Raw genomic sequence first — 15,080 nt, forward strand, 5'->3', positions numbered from 1 at the left:
TAGTTGCATTGTTCCTTAAACACTTAAGAAGCAAGTGTTTAAAAGATCCCAAAGTAACTTTACTTGATATTTCTTTCTTTTTTTTTATTACTCATCAAACTATTTCTGTTATTTCTATAATAATGTCTTTCTCTCTATCAAATCACAGCAGAAATGGAGCAAGCTAAGAGAATTAGTAGCCCAGAAATACAAAATAAGAGGCATTCAAATGAAAGCAGAGATTACTTTGAGAGGCTACAGCCAGCTCTGGGAATAGCAACAGCTTTTTTGCTTCCTGCTGGTCCAACCTGTAATMAGAACTTTGGGGTTAATATCTGCTGACTCTCTGGGACTCTTAAAAATAGACTGTCCCAGTAAAAGCCAAGGAAGAATTCACAAACACATTGGAAATTATGCTTCATATTAGCAATTTAATATAGTGGATTGTGTTGGTTGATTCTAGACTGAAAAATATTAAAAAAATTAATCATAGCGTGTCAAGCAAAAATACTAAAATAAATTTTCAAAGTAATGTCTGTTTAATCYACCACAAATTTACTGTGAATCCTGGATTGTTTGATGCAGTTCATTTGGAGCTACATTATTGTAAAATACAGTTTTTTCACTAGCTAAGTGTTTCTGAATTATACCCATAATGGCAGTATGTTCTCTAAATTCTTGAAAATGCTTAGCTAATACAGAGTTTGCTTGGAGGGGGGGATGATCCCTCTGTTTTACAAAGCATGTGAAATTGCATGAAGCAAATCTGTCTGAAATATTTTTCTGTGTTTGGAATATTGCTTATGACAATTTCCTATTTTACAGCTCCACTGATAAAACCTGAAGAAAACGACAAATTTGGTAGGATATTTTTCTCTTTCACAAAGATTACTGTATAGTTTTCAGACTTTGTACAGAACCAACAGGAAAGTATTGATATGAAACAAATATATGATTCTTTCTCTTTCAGACTTTCAACTCAGCAAAGATGGATGGCTTATATACGAAAATAAGCAGTACTATTTCAGCGAAACACAAGCCCATATGGAGGAAGCACGGAGAGCTTGTCAGAAGAACTTTGCAGATCTTGTTGTCCTTGAGAAAGAAAGAGAAAGACGATTTCTGTGGCAATATGTAGGCAGAAACCCCATTAATTATAGCTGAATTTTGAAGCAGAGCAGATGATAAAATAAAGGGAACACACTAAATATTAGTAAGGAGMAATAGATTTGTTCAGGACCTGTAAAAACATTGCTCTTGTTTTTAATAAGCAGAGGAAAATGGCATGCAGATATCAAAGGTGMAGAAAAGGATCCAGGCCCAGGTTGYTCATCTCTTCTAATATGTGTAGTGTTCAGCACAGTGATAATTGCATTCCTGTCCAGTGGGCTCCTCACTCCAGGATGTTCCACATATCCCTGTTGCGTGCATGAAACCTTAGTCTGAACCTAAAATATTCWCACTTGAGGCTCAAATTCTGAAAAACAACCGGAAAAAAAAAAMCCCAAAACAAATCATAGACATGGGTAATTGGCTTTCAGATTTTTGCTTGAAGTTGAAGAATAGTTTAGTGCTTACCTATTAATTACTTTTATTTTAGATTTCCACAAAAAGCGGAGGAGAATCATATTTCATTGGCTTAGTTGTCAGCTTTGACCAGAGATTCAGGTGAGTAAAGGAAAACTGGTAATGGACAACAAATGGTGGTAATTTCATGAGACTCTTAGGGAGCAGTTCTGTATACTCTTGTTTTACAAGCTATAAAGTGTTGGGCAACTGACTTGTGGATGGTTTTCAGGATATGGCTGGGATCAGAAGTGTTACATTCTTCTATGTTTAAGCAGAGAAATGCAGTTTTCTTCCAAATTTGGGAGAGTAAAACCAATAAAAATTCGAGGCTAGGATGCAGTTCACAGTCTCTTACACTGAGAGAACTGCAACCCTGCATAAGTAGTGAGGAGAAGCAGGTAATTTTAGGATATTATTTACTTGATTCACTTTTGACATCGACCTAAGGGTGAGATTTACTCTGACCATGTCTCCAGTGACTACTGAGAAAGTCAAGGAGGTTTTGATAAAATGTATATGTAAGGGTTAAACTAAATTAATCGCAAAYGGTTCAAGTTATGTGAGCTGGAAGAAAGAAGGGTAATTAGCAAGTCACCCAACAGCTAGCTTTCTGAAATTTCTGGTAAGAAACATGTTTTAACAACTTGTTTGTAGAAGACTTTCAGGAGGACACGTCTCTGGCCTTGAATGTGGCAATAACGAGCAGATGAGAAGCAGCAGTGGTGCTGTGGCTCTCCCCAGAACACGCAGAGCCTTTGCCCTCTGGTCACTGCTGACACCTCACTGAGCCCTCTGCCCAAACTGACCTCGTGACAGATTGCTGAGATGTCTGTCTGGCAGCCACTGTCCCCTTGTTTCTTCCAGATGGCTGGATGACACCCCAGTGAGTTATGTTGCCTGGGCTCCAAACGAACCCAATTTCGTAAATAATGATGAAAACTGTGTGGTAATGTCGGACGATTTTGGTGAGTAAAATAGCAGCAAGAAATATTTGGCTAAAATTTAGCAGCAATATTCAAAATGGTTTTTACATACTAAATTTGAGGCTACCTCGTGAAGAGGTAATTCAACAATACTGCATTTTTTTCATAACACGCTCAAATTTGAAACTATGCCAKTACTTTTAGGAAAAAACACTGCAGAAGAAGGAGGAGTGTATTTGGGTAAAAGTGTTTCATTTGTGCTTTATGAATGCTATTTGGGGCTGGCTGCTGCTGTGGTTGTACAAGAGTTTCTCTGTATTCTGTAATTTTCCAATGATTATATGTCTTCCATTCTTTACAGGCCTTTGGAAAGATATAAATTGTGGTGTGAGAAATAAATTTATCTGTGAAAGGAAAAATTCAGCTTATTCAGGATTTGCTCCTACTGTRCTTCCACCTCTGGGAGGGTGTCCTRAAACTTGGCTTTTGTTTAACAATAAGGTGTGTAATAAATCTCAGCTGTATTTAGCAGAATTGCTATAGAAGAAAACAATTATCTCAATATATAAATTCTCAGTCTTTATACTAATTTATACCAATTTACTAAGTGGGATCGTAGTTAGTAATGCAGCAAATTTTCAGGGTGGCAAATTTGTAACTAAATTTAAAAAAAAAAAAAAAAAGGTGATTTAAATGTTTGAAGTTATAATTTTTGTAAATGTCTGTGTACCTTTAGCCATAGTTACTTTTCCAGTTTCTAGGTACTTCTGCCTATTTTAGTCATACTTACTGGAAAGATTAAACCATTATCCTTATCTGTAAGTGTAACCCCATTTTTCCAAGTAACACAGATGAAAAAATGAAAGGTCACACTTTCCACAAGTAATCRGCTGTCTCAGCAACTCATCTTAAGYTGAGTAACACAARCATCAATAAATGYCAAATCAAATATAAAAAGCAAGCAAACATTGCTTTCTGCTAAGTTAAGCAAAAAACCCTGGAAATATGAACTTTAAGAAACCCCAACAAACAAAAAATAGAGGAAAATCACAAATCAGTCCCACAATGCAATCAATGGGAAAAGACTTTATGCATCCAAAGGGTGTGAAAAGGGAAGAGTCATGTCTTCTGTCCCTCAGAAGACACGCAACCACACAAAAAATATTTTACACTCGTCTTCAGAAAAAAAAACAAACCCACCCCATGGATTATTAATACACCACACAAAAGGGCATTTCTTCCCCATGCTATTCTACTCACGTGAGTTCTTGCATGAGCTCAGGTTTTAGCACTCCATCTGCCATGTATAATTGAAAGAACTTGACCTGAGAGATTATTACCTGCTCCGAATTATGTTCCCAATCAGGAAACAGTTCCAGTCCTTCAAAAATTCTACTTTTCAGTAATTTAATTCCTCAAAAGCTTTCAATGGTTCTCTGCTCTTGCCCAGAAGTGACCSCACAGGTTTGTAAATACTGGGCATATATTGCTGGGATTGGCTGGGTCTCCTTTCTGGAGAACAGTGTTTGTGTTACAGCAGATCCCCCATCTGCTGCCCTTTGCATGCAGGGACTAGCACTGAATGAATTCAAATCCGTGGTTTTAATACTCTCTGACACCTGAAATTCTGCATAATCCTTTACTCTCTTCACAGTGTTATAAAATATTTGGCTCCAGAGAAGACGAGAGACTATCTTGGCACTCAGCAAGAAATGTTTGTAGAGAATTGGGGGGAAATTTGGCCTCTATACACAATAATAAAGTGCAAGGTATGACTTCTGAACCTTCTAGCACTATGTATGAAGGCAGCGCATTTCATCTTCTAATGATGAGTCTGAACTGACCTCTAGATCTAAAGATCATAACCTAAAAAGGAAGACCTGGAGGTTTTTGATCCAGAGAGATGACTGGAGTAAGATATTATGACACTTTCCAAMTTCTGGCAAGAGTGTCATGTGGCAGGAACAGAATAATCTGTTCCCCATGGCCTTGGAAGATGGGATAAAGTGTAATAGTTTATAGTCATGAAATACTTACAGATATTCAAGTAGGATAGTAAACAAATATCAGAAATTAYATGCATGCAGCTGATGTTGCCTTGGGAAAGACCATTTAATTCTCTTGAAGTCAGTTCTAGCACGGACTTCCATAATATTTCCAAGAAGCTGAAACAATATTTTTCTAAAAAAWTTTTCCTTTTTTCTTCCTTTTCTTTTTCCTGAAATCAAACAGCTTCAGTCCAATTACCCATTGCAACTTTTCTCTTTTATCGTTAGCTCATGGTCTAACAATACTGAAGTTGATATGCCCAACAGTTTTATTAGATGAGTGATTGTTTTATTTGTAATTTGATTTACATGGAATTTAAAGAAAGCAAACTCTTCAGRTACCTTTAATTTTAATTTTTAATCCATTTTCTATCAGCCTTCCTCACCTTCCACCTAAAGGATGTTGCCAACGACACATGGATCGGTCTGAATAGCATTATCTATGGGTATATGTTTCTCTGGACTGATGGAAGTGCTTTTGACTATACAAAGTGGGGAAGAGGATTTCCACTCCGTGGTAAATACCACAGGGTGTTTAATGAGTTTACTGAAACAAAGGTAAACAGAAATAAATGAGAAAATGCATAACATAAATAACACTCAAGGTTCGAGTAACCAGCCCATCTTTTGTGTCAACTAAGATCTTATTTTCAAGAGSTTAAAGCAGAAAGGAACTGAATATTTGAAAAATCAATTTTTCAGCTGTACTCTGGAATTAATAGGCCTATTTAAAATCTCCACTTACTCTCATTCCTTTGTCAGAGACTAGAACTGTAGAAAAGGAATTTTKTACTATCTTTACTGCTAGAAGTAATTACACTCATTAGAATTATTGTATTTTAYCAAAAATATTCAGTGCTTTTAGTTGTGTTTTTTACTCTGGTTCATTATTTTTCCTTGTATGGCCTGAATCCAAATGAAACTTCAACAAATTCACTACAGATTAACACCATTAACTACATAATAAAAATAACTTCAATACATTCCAAGGAATTTTAATTAACTAATTAATTAATTAGTTAACTAATTAATTAATTAATTAACTAATTAATTAATTAACTATTTAATTAATTAAGACAAAATTTCTTGCAGCAGTCTGCCAATGAAAGTACTTTTGTTTAAGGTATATAATATGCATTTAATTTTCAAGAAGCAATATATGAAAATAAAAACATTAGAAAAGAAAAAAAAAAAAAGAAAGCTATTAACATCTTCTCCTCCTATTATTTTTCTGGGAATTTTGCACTGTCAGCATCAATTTTTTTTTTTTTTCCCCTAGACGGACTGTATTGCAATGACAGAAAGATCTGTAGATGAAGCAGGATTATGGGAAGAAACTGACTGCCAGCATAAAAAAAGCTACCTTTGCCAGATGGACAGCAGTAAGTTTTATTTTTCACTTCTCTTTCATTTCGAAACTTTACTGAACAATCCAACCATTTCATTCCTTGGCTGTAAGTGCTCAGCTGTGGCTGCAGCAGGCAGGGTGAAGAAAACAGGGCTACTTTCACAGCTTAGGAATTTCAGATAAAAAGCCACTCTGGGATGAAGTCTATAGAAAACATTTTGCTTTACAAGTTCCCCCCTATCAGCACACCCACCAACTCTCAGAGAAGCCGAGCTCAGCTGCCCTGCAGACATCCACACTCACATCAGGTGCCTGCATGTGGCACCGAGACACTTGGAAGGCAGGATTCACCTGCCTCATGAGAAGAAAGATGCTCAAAACCAGCTTCCTAGAAGAACTATGCCTTCAAAATGCCTATTTATTAACAGAAAAGTTTAGTCATCTGTGCTTTACCCRGCTATCAGACATACAGGTGCCTGAGTCCGGTTGTTTTGCAAATACGATACAGAAAACCAAATCCATYGGTGACCTCCAACTGGGGGTTAACTGAGGTCAATTAAACTGATCAGTTTGCTTGTCAGTCTCTAGAAAGGTCTTCAAATCACAAGAACAACAATACTCAGGAGGGGAAAAGTTCTAGTTTTCTTCACGTAGCCTCAGGGTGGGAGACACATCCGGAGCACAGCTACACTGCAGAGTCTGCAGGAACAAAAAGAGGGAACTGCTGAGCAGCAAGCGAGAATAGAGGAAGAAGCCACAGCTGGGTCAAAAGATTCACAGCCCTGCCCTGTGAGAGCAGAAAGAGCAGAAAGCTGCATGAGGATGGCACTAGGAAAAACAGTTCCCAGGGTGTCCTCAACAGTGACTGAGCACAAAGACAGTTTGTGTCTTTTTTTCTGTCCCCATCACTAGCTCTAGGCCTTTGCCTTCCAATTCTGCGTACAAATACAGTTTTCTTTTTCACTTCATCCTGGAAGGGAAAAGTGTGGCAGCAGGGTCACAAACTTTGCTTAGAATTAAACTATTTTGAGATTGAAGTGGTAAGGAGATTCCGTTCTGTGGTCATGCCTGGGAAGAACTTCTTCCTCACTGAGGTGGGGGAACATGGAGAACTCTGAGTGAGGATCATGGTGKGACCATTTCACATAATTAATTACATCTGGCCAGTATATGTCTATAGATACACACGGATCATTCTCTGCCTCTCCCTAATCCCTGAATGTGTATTTACACCATAGTTATAATAAATCCAAATTGCCATTAAAATAAATCTCCTGGGCTTTAAGTACAAAATGCTGTTACCTGATGCTTGTGCTGCCACACTGTATTCACCTGTTACTCAAAAATGGTACTGCTATCCAGCACCTAGTAACTTTTCGTTGTTTTCTCCTCTTCCTCTCAAATTTCTACCTCTTTCCTGCAGAGCCTGAATTGTTTCACTCCACAAGTGCTCCAGTTTCTGGAGATTTTGTCCACTATGGCAACAACAGCTATTTAATCATTCCTTCTAAAATGAATTGGGAAGAAGCGAGAAAAGCATGCAAGGAGAAATCTTCAGAGCTTGCCAGCATTTTTGATCATTACAGTAATATATTCTTGATGCTGCAGGCACTGCAGTATGGAGAGCCTTTATGGATTGGGCTCAACAGCAATGTGGTAAGGTTCATGAATTTTTAGTTGGTGCAGTTAAATGCTGTGGTTGGGTTACTGTTAGTAGGGAGAAATGTAGCATGAACAGATTCAGAAAYCTAGGACTGGTTTCTCACTATCTTAAATCATTAAACCTCATCTTAGGGAATGGAGAAGGATAAGAACTTTGGGTGCTGCTAAACTCATTTTACTAGTTCTGTGTGAATCTTAGACACTTAGGTCAAAATACATGGCAAACTTTCAGATGGCTATTTTTAGGACAGGTGACCCCCCTGCTCAAAGTGTCCACGATGGTCAGTTGGGCTGGTGCCTCATGATCAATGGCAGCTGCAGCTTTTCCATTACATTTTGTTTCAGAGGGGTTCATCGACCACCTTTGAACACACACTCCTTGTTACACCTGCTGGGTCCTAATGATTAAAATCAGTAAAAGCTGTATTGTACCAGAAGCAGTGAATASTGAGATCCAATCCACTTTGTCAGGGAACACTTGAGTGAGAATTGGTCTTATTAGCTCTGTGACTGAGTGACAAATTGAGCTTCAGCTTCCCTGGTGAATACGCAGTTGCCAAATGCGCTCAACTATTGTGTCTCTATTGCTTTGTTCTTTGATCTGACTAAATTGCCTTGATAATAAAAATGAACTCTTTCATCAGTAATAATCATCTTAACTATTAATTGTTTTTACTAATTGTGGTACCACACTGTTATATAGCATAGAAAAACATGTCTGAAATTCAGTATCCCTAGGTATATTTATAATAAATACTGTGCAAAAATAACATTTCTGATTTTATGATGCAGCAACACCCTGATAAAGCCCCTCAGAAGGCTACATTGTATGATAATTGTTGCTGAAAAGCACATATTTCCACTATTTCCACTATTATAACTTATATTATAAGTGTGTGTCACTATACGAGACAAAATGTTCATGTAAGTGATGGGTGTCACCAGCCTTAAAATAAATCCTTCCACCTGCACAAGTCCACAGGGCATCTCTACTCAAACCAAAATAACAGTGTTTAAGTCCACCTGATATTGAAGTTGGTTGCTTTTAGAGCCATAGAAATATGATTTACAAAGCAGCTAAAACTCAATTTTGATCAAGTTTAAATCACCAGACATTTGTTGGTCTAATAAGTGAGTTATCCTTGCTCTTTCAGAGTCAAGCTTTGTGCTTCCCCCAGGCAGTGAGTGACCTTGCCATGATTATGATGAGCTCAGTGTGACCTTGTGTACCTGGTGTCTCTCTTGACACAACTAGACACACATCTRGAGAGAGTGAGATCACATCTTACCCCATTCTTCCTAATGTCAGCAGTGTACTGTCTGTGTCTGTTCACTTTTCCTTGTAATTCTTCTGATTCTTCCCAGAAAAGAAAAAAAGGAGAGGAGGGAAGACGAAACAACAACTCAAGAATTCCTGCTTAATGTATTTCCTTTTTTCTTCTTACAAAGTAAAAATTTTCTCAGATTTTTCATAAAGATAGCTGCAGTTTAGTCCTGAGTGTTTCTCMTTGAAAATGCTGGAGCTTAGTATCCTTGCTTGATAGCCAACTCTAAGACCCATTTCCACCTGAGCTTTCCACAGGTTCCATGTGCTAAGGTTGTGTAGCTCTTCCTGGAGTTCTGACTCCTCTGGGATGGTGATTCCACCTCACAACATTGCCCAACAAGGACTGAGTCCCCAAGGAGCATTATTCAGCCTTCAAAACATTTCCATGGGCAGTTCCAGCATGGGAGCCRTACTGCTGTGTCCTGTTTTTATGCTGCTGAGTCCTGATTCAATAAGTGTTTTAACAGTACTAACACAAATCTACAAACTGAGCTGTCTATATCACTTTGAAAACGTGCTTCTGTCTAACTCCATTTGTCTGAAACAGCAGATGAGAAAAGRAAATTTATGCTAAATGTCTGTTTCAATTTTAGAATTATGGCTACTATAGATGGACCAATAAAAGGAAAGTAAGTTTTTCKAAGTGGGACTATGGAGAACCAAAASAGAAAAGAGCCTGTGTCTATCTGTCACTTTCTGACAACTGGAAAACAGCACCTTGTAATGAAAAACATTTTCCTGTATGCAAAAAAACTGAGGGTAAGCTCAGTTTTTTTATGGTGATGACTTTTGTTTTTATGGCAGAAACCTTGCTTTGACTCAATTACAAATTTGTAAGCATATATTAAGGAAGACTAAGCTTGAGCATGTAATKTCCACACCTTTATTTTGCATGAACAATGTTTTATTTTGATGGAGTTGTGATTCACCAGCCAAGATCCTGCCATTTTACTGGAATGGARTGATAGCTGGTATGGGAGCAGGCAGACAGATCACAGAGATTGTGGGAGCACTAAACATTTTMCATGGATTCTAGAATGTAACATGTTTTTTGGACAGGGGCTTTATGGGGAGGTCTGTGATCAGTGTAAGTCCACTGAGTACAAAGTAAATTTTGTTTCCTCAATATAGAAATCATTCCTACACTGGTTATTGCTTGATTGCTATTAGATTACAAAAACTGGATAAAGGAGAGAGTTGTCTCCAAAAAATAAAGGGTCCCTTTTTAGCCCAAACAAAAGTTCATACTTCTCAGGGTTTCTGTGGGTACCACTGAGGAATGCTACACAGTAAAATCTACAGACAAACCCCAGGATGGGACTGAGATTTTTGCTTTTTCATTTGTGTTAAGAGCAACATCTCTTAATGGAAATTCAGGCTGTTTTGAAGGTTTTGGGTGGGTTGTTTGTTTGTTTTGGTTCATTTTGGTGTTGGCTTGGAGGGGTTGTGGTTTGTTGGCCAGTTGCTTTTTAATTTCTTTTCTAGGCCATGCTCTGAACTTCATAGCTATTAATTTGCAACTTTTGTTTTAAAAACACATGTACTCAGTGAAAATGCTGCTTTTTCTTTCCATAATTGCTTGCAGGAAAATGAGGAGCTACTACACACATATTCAATGAGCCTCAGATTACTCCATGTTTTATCTTATTTAAAGAAGTTCAGAAATTTTATGTAAGGATTGTTATCTTGAGGAAAATATTCAGTGGGAAATTTCTACAGTAAACTACAGGTTTTCTACAGGTTTCTACAGGGTTTATATGATATTTCATTTAACATCAAACTTATKTGAACTTCTTAAGAGATTCTAGGGGTTCTTTTCTGCTTTTTTTCTACTTTAATGCTTCTTTTCTTTGTATAAATTTGTTGGTTATAAAAAATTAAATTAGAATCAAAATCCTTGAACACTCAAATATCCTTGAGACAGTCCAAGTTTGATTTAGTTAGTAACCCAGAAGAGCACAAGTTCACACTGAGTCATCCTCTTGTGGCTGACCAGTCCTGCTCCTGATTATCTCTCTTGACTTGGACMCTGATAATTCCAGCAGTGTGTGCCAAAGAATACTTCAAGTACCTTTAAGTAAAGGTGGTTTTAACACTTGGGTTCATGTATGAATAACTGCAATCTTACAGAATGAAAGCATCTATAACATCTGATTTCTTCTAGATGTGCTTCCTTCTGACCCTCCCCAGGGTATTGGAACATGTCCTGAATCTGATCACATATCTTGGATTCCTTTCCGAAGCCACTGCTATAAYTTCAATGTCAATGAAATGAGCTGGGGTAATTCTGTGACTCAGTGCATTCTATCAGGTAATTACAGGATTTCAATCTTGACAGAAGAACGGAGTCTTCAAAAAAATCTTGAAAAGTAATAATGCAAAATCTACAAATAARGAATAAATATCTCATTTATTTTTTACTGTTATGTGCTTTTCAGTTATGTTTAATTTAYGGTGATCAGATTTCCTTGTTTTATTTTTCCAGCTGTGCTTGTTTCTTGTTCCTTTGTTTCTTCATTCACAAAATTTCTYCTTTTAGTAAGATGTTAAATTTWATGCAATTTTTTWAAACCTTGCTTGTTTCTGGCCTTATCCCTTCTTTTTTTTCCATTTCTCTCCCCACACAATAGGCAAAATAAAGACTGTAACAATAATCACTCATTTCTAGCGCAGCTTTGTGATGCAGAAGGGCTGCATGTGCTGCCTGGAAGCCCTTGCTCTATCAGCAAGGCTCTCTGGCAGACTGCAGAGCCCAGAGAGGCTCTGGAAAAGGAAAAACACCTCCCTCCCTCTCCTTGGAGACATCTGTTCTTGGCCAAGACCAGGAGCAGCACCTTGGCACACTTTCACCTTTGCTACTGTGTCATCAACTATCTCATCCATGCCTCAGGAGGCTGGGAAAGAGAAAAGAAGTGGATCCTTTGTTTCATTTCTTTTTTTTTTAATCATATTAGCCCTCTTACTCTACCACTACTGCCAGAAAAAAATGAATAACGTCATTTTGAACTGAAAATTTGTTTGTTGCTTAACATTTCAAGCTACATATTATTCTGTCAAACTATGAAGAACAAATAAATAACCCATAATTCCTATAAATAACCCATAATTCCTATGAAAAATATCATCCAACCATTTGAAAACATAGTGCACTTTGCCTGGTGTTTAGAAGTCATCATCTTCACTGTGCTTTTGCATCTTTCACTTCAGATGACTTCGTTCACTGTCTGTGCTGTCCCCAACAGCTGGACACTACCTTGCTGTCTCTATTTAAATTCCTGTTTACTCTCTACCTACAATAAAGGGTTTTTAATTAACCTTAACCTACCTCAAAAGCTGCAGCTATAYTGGGGATATCTCCAATCACCTTCCATTGTTTTTTTTTTATAGGTGGTATGCTGACTTCTGTAGAAGATGAGAATGAATCAAACTTTTTAACAGAACATGCTGACTTATACACAAGCAAGACAAGYGGCTTTTGGATAGGAATATACAGAAATGTAAATGGTAACTATTCTGAGTTCTATAAATAATCATAAACAGGCTTTATTAAAGGGACAAAAATAATAATAATATTGATTGGTTTTAAGCAACCAATTGAAGCACAGTAGAAGTTCAGACCTCAGTCCTCTCTGAGRATGTCTGCTATTCCTGGTCTCTGAGAAAGTTTGTCCTGTTGGGGAACAAGTCCTGGCTGTCTCTCATCCTCTTACAGCTGGGGAATACTCATGAGTGACCTGTGGGAGTCCAGCCAGAGCCCACAGCATCAAGATCCTCTGCTACTCTGCATGGAGAAAATGAAGCTGCTTGCTAAAGCATGCAGTAGAAAACATGCAACTGGAAGAAAACRCTGTTATCAAATTACAAGCAGTCAGAAAGGATTTCATTTTAGATTATTTTCAGCCCACTGAAACATCAATTTTTTAATGGGTTTATGAAAAAAGAGTTTTAACCTTAACTAAACATATGTTGAAGCATTACAGTAAAAGCTGCTTAATTTTCATTGAGTGCTGATGAAATAATAATTTAGAAATTTTTTTTAAGTTGGAATTTAGCTTTTTTTGGTTTGAAACTTTAATATTCTAAGCAAAACCATGGAGAAATAGATATTAAAACCAAGTTATGACTGAGAAATCTGCAAATCATTATTTGGGACACCAATTATATTTGTTTTTAGACAACAACCACATATTGAATTTTTGGAGAGAGTAGTATTGCTGGAAAGTAGTATTATGTTTATGGTGAAGACCTTTCCTGTGGGTCTATTTATATTGATACCAACATTTGCAACACCAGGGCAGCTGCTTTGGCAGGACAACAGTGCCTTGGACTTTGTGAACTGGGGTGAGGGGCAGCCCTCAGGGGACGAGCTGGATTTCTGCGTGGAGCTGTCTGCATCCACAGGGTTCTGGAGTTTCCTGCCTTGCTCTTCCCAAAAGGGTTTTATTTGTAAGAAACCAAAGAGTAAGTGATTTCTTTAATATTTGCTCTTGCCATTTATGGTTTTGTCTTAGTAGTGATAGCACAAAAGACTGACATAAAATATTGTATTTATAGTCCTGCTTATCACCTGTTTCAATGTTCAGATAAAAATATGATTTTTTTTTTTTGTTTGCGCTGTTCATGATCTCTTGCTTCATAACCTCAGATTTTCTTGTGTTTTGGGAGGATATTCAATTAATGACTGAAAATCATTAATATGTCCTGAAAAGAAAATTAAACAGCTTTGTTGTTTTGTTCCACTCCAGCATAAACACATTTTTTTTCCCTACTAACATTCYTATTTTCTTTCTATGGAACAAGAGTGGCATCAATAATTTGCAATTCTTCCTCTTGCTGCACGATGATACATGCTGTTCCAGTAATAGATTGATGAACCAATTCTATTTAAATAGGAGAGGAAGCACGATCCAGAGAGCACATAGTGACCGTTGGAAGGAGTAGAAGTGTTTTGGTTAGCTTCTTCTTCTTCTTTTTTTTTTTTTTTTTTTTTTTTTTTTTTTTTTTTTTTTTTTCTGTATAACTGAGCACCATCTGCTTTGGTCAGGAAGTAGAAATATCATAATATTTTGAGCCAAGCAGCCTGTGGTATTTTGGAGTTCAACTGTTAATTCTGCAAAAAAAGTCCAATTTCCTGCCCTGTTTCACAACCCCAAGGTTCAGGATGTTCCTGAGGTTCAGTCCTTTCCCCCCCCAAAGCAAACCTGCAGCTGGTGGGGGAAGCAGCAGTCACAGCAGGGTTCTGAAAAGAAAAATTCTGCTTTTGGGACAATGCCTAATTTTCTTTGCAGGCAACAGAACACTATTGAATGATAATTCTTTGTTACCAGCCGTGCCAGAAATCAGAAACTCACAATCAGCACACACTTTATTTGATGGGTTGGWCTGTGAGTAGCCCTGAGTGCAGTGGATATTCCCTGACACCGGCTGCTCCAGCAGAACGGAGTTTCAGCACAACCAAAWATTTATTCCATTACAGCCATTTCTGGTTGACAGCTCTGCGTCCTTTCACGGGACAGATTTAGCAGCTGCTTTTCCTTCGTGCTCAAACCCAGCAGAGCTCAGCGCATCGCCAGCATCAGCCCGGCTCCTGATGCATCCCCCGCTCCCCGGGGATCCCTCTGCCCACGGGAGGATCCATCCTTGATCCATCCTTTTCGTGGGCATCACCCCGCAGCTCCCACCCAAAGCCAGGAAAAGCTTTGCCGACGGCGCCCTCTGCTCACAGCCGGCAAAAACTGCGCAGGAAAGGCTTGAGCATCAACGTGTAATTAGAGATGCAAATGAGTTGTGGTAAATGAAGCCCTGCTGGGTCTCAAAGGAACGGTGTGCGGTGCAGGAAAGCTCAAATGTGCTCAGCCGTCCATAAGGTTGTTCCCAATCTCCGCAGGAAACAGACCCGGTGAAAAGGGCAAGGTTAATTAATCAGGGGAGAAAAAAGAGTCCACCTAAAAYTGTCAGAAATTACCAGTGCTTGGAGATATTTTGGTTGTTAAAAAGGGAGATAGAAGGGGGCTTTAAGATGTAAAACACTGCAGTTTTATTGAAGGGAATATCAGGCTGGAAATCTTTCACACCWTTTCATCTTTATTGATTTAGCAGACGTGTTTCCAGGAGAAATGAYGATGTTCAGCTTACCAGACCTTTAGCTAACGTGAAATTGTCGGGAAGAAAATGTGACCTTTTTAGATTTTGACTAAACATTTGTCTTTGTCTTTGACAGCTAT

At 38.0% G+C, this 15,080-nt stretch overlaps 1 protein-coding gene across 1 annotated transcript in view; it reads left to right on the forward strand.

Moving 5' to 3' along the window:
• Positions 1–15,080, forward strand: part of LOC130584379 (macrophage mannose receptor 1-like) — a 32,793-nt gene that overhangs the window by 16,451 nt on the left and 1,262 nt on the right. The window contains exons 15-27 of the mRNA XM_057384340.1: positions 805–840; positions 950–1,113; positions 1,580–1,647; positions 2,413–2,513; positions 2,833–2,972; positions 4,126–4,240; positions 4,896–5,077; positions 5,799–5,901; positions 7,291–7,523; positions 9,450–9,615; positions 11,021–11,167; positions 12,244–12,360; positions 13,150–13,323. Of these exons, the coding sequence (XP_057240323.1) occupies positions 805–840; positions 950–1,113; positions 1,580–1,647; positions 2,413–2,513; positions 2,833–2,972; positions 4,126–4,240; positions 4,896–5,077; positions 5,799–5,901; positions 7,291–7,523; positions 9,450–9,615; positions 11,021–11,167; positions 12,244–12,360; positions 13,150–13,323 (1,746 nt within the window). The remainder of the gene's footprint in view (positions 1–804; positions 841–949; positions 1,114–1,579; positions 1,648–2,412; positions 2,514–2,832; positions 2,973–4,125; positions 4,241–4,895; positions 5,078–5,798; positions 5,902–7,290; positions 7,524–9,449; positions 9,616–11,020; positions 11,168–12,243; positions 12,361–13,149; positions 13,324–15,080) is intronic.

The sequence above is a fragment of the Malurus melanocephalus genome, unplaced genomic scaffold (assembly GCF_030028575.1).
Source record: "Malurus melanocephalus ecotype Western Australia unplaced genomic scaffold, MMel_1.1 scaffold_14, whole genome shotgun sequence".
Taxonomy (NCBI): Eukaryota; Metazoa; Chordata; class Aves; order Passeriformes; family Maluridae; genus Malurus; species Malurus melanocephalus.